The following is a 6000-nucleotide window of genomic DNA, read 5'->3' on the forward strand; positions in this document are numbered from 1 at the left end:
AATGTTGCGTGTCGTACGGGACACTTCTGCGTCCCGTACGACACACAACATTTTCACCAATAATTTACCCATAATCATTTTTTTGGTGTGTTGGTTATTAGTTTGTCACATGACTACCCACTATAGCTTTATCATTGACAAAAAAGAATATTTTATTGCTCAAGCATTCGGCTAGGAAACTAGAAATTTTCGTCAAAATGTCCCGTACGACACGTATGGAATCGCCCTGAAATGTCACAATTTGTGCCCCAACTTCATGGGAAAACTGAAAACCAACTTACAAAGCGAGGAGGTCAGCCTTCACTTTTAGTGGTCAGATATGAAATCTCAGATGTATTTCCTGTCTACTGGTAGTTAACATTAGTCCCCCAGATTAAATCCTTGTTTTATTATTATCATTAATATTTAAACGTGCGTGTGTATGTGGGGAAGTATTTGCAGATGTGACACCGGCCTGCCGCCTAACTGGGTTGGCCGAAATGTATCAATGAGTCCGCGCAAAGAAAGTATATAGCGCCCTCTCAGATTGAACGTAATTATCGTTCAGAACAACAAGGCAATAGCCGTCAAAATTGACAGATTTTCAAAAAAATAATTTAAATGATTACCATCCAACCAACGTTCACCCCCTGATGAGTATTAACATTGATTTAATGCCATACGATTACTAGTAGTATAAAAATGATACTCGTTCATCCCACCGTCTTTTCACTTCCTTTCACTCATATCGTGAATAGACGGCGTGTGTGTGTGTGTGTATACTGTGTGCAATGAATGAGTGTGGGGGTTTTAGAAAAAAAAAACTACCTTTCTAATCTACTTATCAGACTAAATCGGCAGTGGAGCCCAGTGGAGCGATGGTGTTTTTGGATGTTAGATTTTGAATTTGTATTTCTTTCTTAGCTGGAATGCAACTGGGTATATATATTTCAATCTTGAATTACAATTCTTTCCTTGTATTTCTTTTCTTCTTTCCTTGTTGTTTTGTGACTTTTCTACTTAATTCGTTTTTTGGGGGGTTCTACTTATCACTGAAGCATTTTCCTTCATTCCTCCCTTCTTTTCCTTTCTTTCTTTAATTCTTTCTTTCTTTCTTTTATTTCTACTTACTTTCCTCCTGTCTCTCTTTCCCCCTCTCTCTCACACCTAAACATAAAGACTATATGTCTCTTCGTTAGATGTGTCTTCTATTTTTCTGCTCGATATGAACATAACAATGATCCTTAAAACAAGAACTCATCATGATGATTATAACTATATCAATAGGGCAGGGGCGGCAATCCTGGGGGGCACAGTGCCCCCCCCCACTTTTGAAACACTGAAAAGGTACCCTTTTTTACGCAAGAAAAATGCCCCCTCACGAACGTGTACATTGCCCCTTTCATTGGAAGAGGACCCGCTCTAGGTGTTTCCAAGTGCCCTTTCTCGTATAGGTGACCAGAACTATTTTTTTACCTTATTTAAGATCATGGCCGTACGCAGCGGGGGGTGGGGGTGGGGAGGGTCAGTTGCCATCCCCCCGAATTTTTTTCCACAAAGTTCACTCAGAATATGCACAAAATCCAACAATTTCACTTAACAAAGTGCAAAAGTGCATCAATGATAAACTCGGTCGCTTCGCTCCCTCGCTTTTGAATCTTTACCAAAAAATTTACGCGTGCTGCCCCCCCCCCCCCAGCAAAAAATTTCTGCATTTCTGCATACGGCCATGTTTAAGATAGTGCCCTTTTCGAAAGAAAAGGTGCCTTTCTTCACTGTGCCCCCTCCCCACTTGAAAATTCGTTCAGCCGCCCCTGTGATAGGGAGTTTTCGCTTCCAAGACGCAGAACGCTTTCAAGAATATAGAAAATGTACAGTCAACTGCCCTTCATGACAATGAGCAACCAAGAAGTCTTTGTCGAAAATTGGTGAATCAAAAGTCAAAATCAAAAGCAGTTTTGTCTTCGACTCAAACATATTCACACTTTTTCGTCAACTTTGAAACTTAGGACGAAAACGCTGTTCCAGTTCACCATTTTTTTTACAAAGACCTCCCAGCTTTTCTTTGTCGTTTGACTGGCATTTTCAATACATTTACTGTGTTCTTGAACCTTCCGTACATTGCAGAGCGAAAGAAAATCCCTAGTAATCTTAAATAAAACACGCGAACTAAAATGAGAACCATACAGAAAAAACTGAAATGCTAGTTTCTACAATGTCTTATTTCAAAGTTGAAATGAACTGTTCCGAATAAGATAATAATTTCAATGAAGCAAGGTCAAAATTAAGGTATTGTTGCCCCCAAAAAATGATGATGAAGTATCATGACAGACAATGACTATTCAATTTATACTTTGTGTATCAATATTAAAGGCATATTGAGCTAATTGCTAAAAAGGAGCCAGGTCGCCGTCAGAAGGTACCGCCAAATCACAACATTAAGTATATTTTGATAAAACCTGATATCAAGTTAAAGGACAAGTCCAACCCAACAAAGAGTTGATTTGAATAAAAAAGAGAAAATTCAACAAGCATAATACTGAAAAGTTCATCAAAATCGGATGTAAAATAAGAAAGTTATGACATTTTAAAGTTTCGCTTAATTTCACAAAACAGTTATATGCACATCCTGGTCAGTATGCAAATGATGAGACTGATGACGTCATCCACTCACTACTAGTATTCCTTTTGTATTTGATATATGACATATGAAATTTTCAAAAATTTTCCTCATTTTCAAGTGAAACAACGATTAATTCCTCCCTGAACATGTGGAATTAGCATTGTTTAATACCATATGGCTCAGTCAAGTTGGTCCTTATTGTCAAATCTGTAAAAAATGAAATATTGTTTAATACAAACAATAAAAAAACAAAAGAAATAATGAGTGAGGACATCATCGACTGTCTCATTTGCTTGTCACTTAGTTGTACATATCACTGTTTTGTAAAAAATAAGCGAAACTTTAAAATGTCATAGCTTTTTTATTTCACATCCGATTTTTATGAAATTTTCAGCGTTATGCTAGTTTGATTTTTCTTTATTTTTCAAATCAACATTTTTCTGGGGTGGACTTTGACCTTTAAATAGGTCCATAAAATTGTGTTTTTTCTAATCATGCTCACCATTAGCTATGAAAGGTAAGGAAATTTCTTGTAGCACTACAGAAATATTGCAACCACCCCCCCCCCCCCTCCCCCTCCCACCGATGAAAATTATACTTTTTTCCGACATCGAAAATTGCAATCGTTGACGATGAATACTCATGGGAGTGGCATGCGGCAGAAAAAGGCCCGGATGTGATGGCACGGCAAGTCATTCCACCTCATTCGCTCGGCATCATTGCCACCGTCGTTACGGACTTCAACGCAGTCCTCACCGCCGGCGTTGTCGGGCTGACCGGGCCCCCAATTGAAATACGTGTAAGGGGTATTGTCTGTCCATTGAAAGTCGGATTCCTGATGGGTATCACGCAGACCAATCCAGTATGCCTGTAAGAAGAATAGGTAACTAGTATAAAAATCATTACTAAGATCAACCTGTTCAAAAATGCCCCCCTCCTTACCAGTACAGTACACTCTTGCATAGGCGGCGGAAGCGGGGGGACGTGTACCCCCTAAATTTGAGGTGGGGGACGACCCCCCCCTAAAATTTTCGTTGATTATTATTATTATTATTTTTTTTTTTTTTTGCTTGTCAAATTTTTTTGTCGGCCCCCCCCCTAAATTTTTGGTTGATATATATAACCTTTTTTTTTGCTTGTCAAAATTTTTTGGTGGTCCCCCTAAATTGTTCGGCTTCCGCCGCCAATGCACTCTTGACATCCCATGGTTCAAGAAGGGGCGGAGATCAGACCTCATTTCCTGGTAATAATTCCCGTTTTACCGCTTGTCAGATTTTCCTCTTTTTTTTTGTTGCCTCGATGGTATAAACATTTCTGTAGCGATGAACCTTAGGGCAGCGCCAATTGTGGATTTTTATTTTACTTACGGAATCCTTTTCAGTAGGGTGTTTCACAAGTCCTTTCCAAAGGTGGTAGATGAGTTCGTTTTCGGTCTGGTCTCGAATGCTCACTAAGTGAGCTCCTGTTCTCTGACAGATGGTGTTCGCATCGTCGAACGTCTGTCTACCGCCGAAGTACTGGTAGCAGTATCCTTCCATTTCCGTCCAATATTCAGGGCATTTCCTGCAGTCTCCGCCTTCAGAAACCCACATGAAGAAGGTCGTCAGGGTTAGGATAAGAAATACCTTCTTAAAAGAATCCATTTTAGGGTAGCTTTTGCAGACAGGTTAACTTGTCTTCTCAACTTTATCTGTTGGTCATAATAGATAAGCGAATCTGCTGAAAGAGGCTCACAGCCATTGCTTGGTGTGTATATCAATATAACTTATCTTCGCATGTGGTATCTATACCATACAAAAGTATAGTCTCTTCAATTTTTTTAGTTAATTTGTTTAACTTTTAATCAAGGATTAACACAAATCGATTAATAATGATTTGATTTTGGTGGATTGTCGACGGGACAAGGAAATTCTATGCTATATACACTCTTAAAATAGTTTGGCAACTGAAATAAAATGCCCAACTTTTAACCAACCCTGGGCAACATACTGATCACACAACTATTGGTTAAAATCTGCCCAAATTGGGTAATAAAAACTAATAATTGGGTAATCAATTTGCTCAATTGGATAATAATTGCCCAGAATATATATATATTTACAAACATACATTACCCAACACAGTGGACAGTATGTTGCCCAACAACACTAGGACATTTTTTAATCCTGAATGAAACACCTGTACCAATATTTTGGGGTGTGATCTTGCACTCTAAGTGGAAAAAAGGTGCAAAATGCACTTTTTCATTATGCACACAGAAATACTCGTTTGTGCCCTAAAAGGTGCAACTTTTTACCTTTTAAAGGTGCATAATACTTAACATGAAAAAGGTTCCAATTGGATCCTTTAGTACTTGGTTCAACCGTTCAACTCTGCACCCTATATGATGCTTAATTTAGCAATACTACACCCTTACAGGTGCACAAAGGAGCATAATTGCACTTGTTAGCACCTATTGGGAGCTGCTATAGTACCAACCCCTATGGTTCAAATTTGAACCCCTATTTCTTGGTGTGTAATAATAATGAATAAGAAATCTTGATATCAACAAATGAAATTATTTTATATATAGAAATATGAAATTATTTTATATATAGAAATATGAATTGTTGCTTTGCCAAATTCAGTACCCAATATGAATAGTTAAATTTCTTGAACCCCTATTTTCTTGACGTCAAGAAATAAATTTAAATGGTAAAGCGACTTGCCAGTTGCCATACGGTCGATATTCATAACAAAACCGGGTGTAAAGCTGCTAGACAACAAGATGTATAAAAGAATAGTTCTCTAGGTATAAAAAGAGCATAATTTTTAGAAAAGACAACTCAAACTTACACCAATTATCCAGAAGAAGTGAATACGTAGAATATCAGAAGTATTATGACGAAATGGTAGATTTGGATGAAGACGATATTCCTCTCCTGTGAGAAAACGTTTTCTTTATTCAGATGTCTTTCATTAATATTGATATGAAGATAAGATATGAGATGATACTCCATTGTAATTGAGTGACGAAATGCATAGTGCATTGGGTTATCGACCGAGGGCTCTGTTTCCATAAATCTGTTCGTAAACTTACGTGCAATTGTACGATCAATCGTAATATAGCATGACAGAAATGTGCGTCCCATTCACCGTTAAAACCAACATGACCAGAGTCAGATGATGATAAACATTAAAATGATCTATCGGATGGAACGTTGAAACCGACCTCAAGAAAAAAAAACATACTCAAACTGTTGTGAATGTATTTTAGAACCATCTTCGTGAAGGCTAATGCTGCTATAGCTAGGTTGGCAATAAAAATTGCACGATTCCGTGGCACGCATTGGCACGACTCGAGTCGTACCATGCAGTGCGCAAACTATGTGCGTAAACCCGTCGTGACTGCATACCAT

The 6000-nt window shown here is 38.1% G+C and overlaps 1 protein-coding gene across 2 annotated transcripts; it reads right to left on the reverse strand.

The window, feature by feature from the left end:
• Positions 1 to 2180: 2180 nt before the first annotated feature.
• LOC129260185 (alpha-N-acetylgalactosamine-specific lectin-like) lies at positions 2181 to 6000 on the reverse strand. 2 transcript variants are annotated; one of them, XM_054898213.2, is made up of 3 exons: positions 5438 to 6000; positions 3970 to 4292; positions 2181 to 3470 (listed from the first exon to the last, which is right to left on the reverse strand). In XM_054898213.2, the coding sequence occupies exons 2-3, from the start codon at positions 4243 to 4245 to the stop codon at positions 3243 to 3245; spliced, it is 504 nt and encodes a 167-aa protein (XP_054754188.1). In that variant the 5' UTR covers positions 4246 to 4292; positions 5438 to 6000; the 3' UTR covers positions 2181 to 3242. The 2 variants fall into 2 exon arrangements, with proteins under 2 accessions (XP_054754188.1, XP_063955135.1); XM_064099065.1 differs by having other exon boundaries at positions 5682 to 5888.

This window comes from Lytechinus pictus, chromosome 5 (assembly GCF_037042905.1).
Source record: "Lytechinus pictus isolate F3 Inbred chromosome 5, Lp3.0, whole genome shotgun sequence".
Lineage (NCBI taxonomy): Eukaryota > Metazoa > Echinodermata > Echinoidea > Temnopleuroida > Toxopneustidae > Lytechinus > Lytechinus pictus.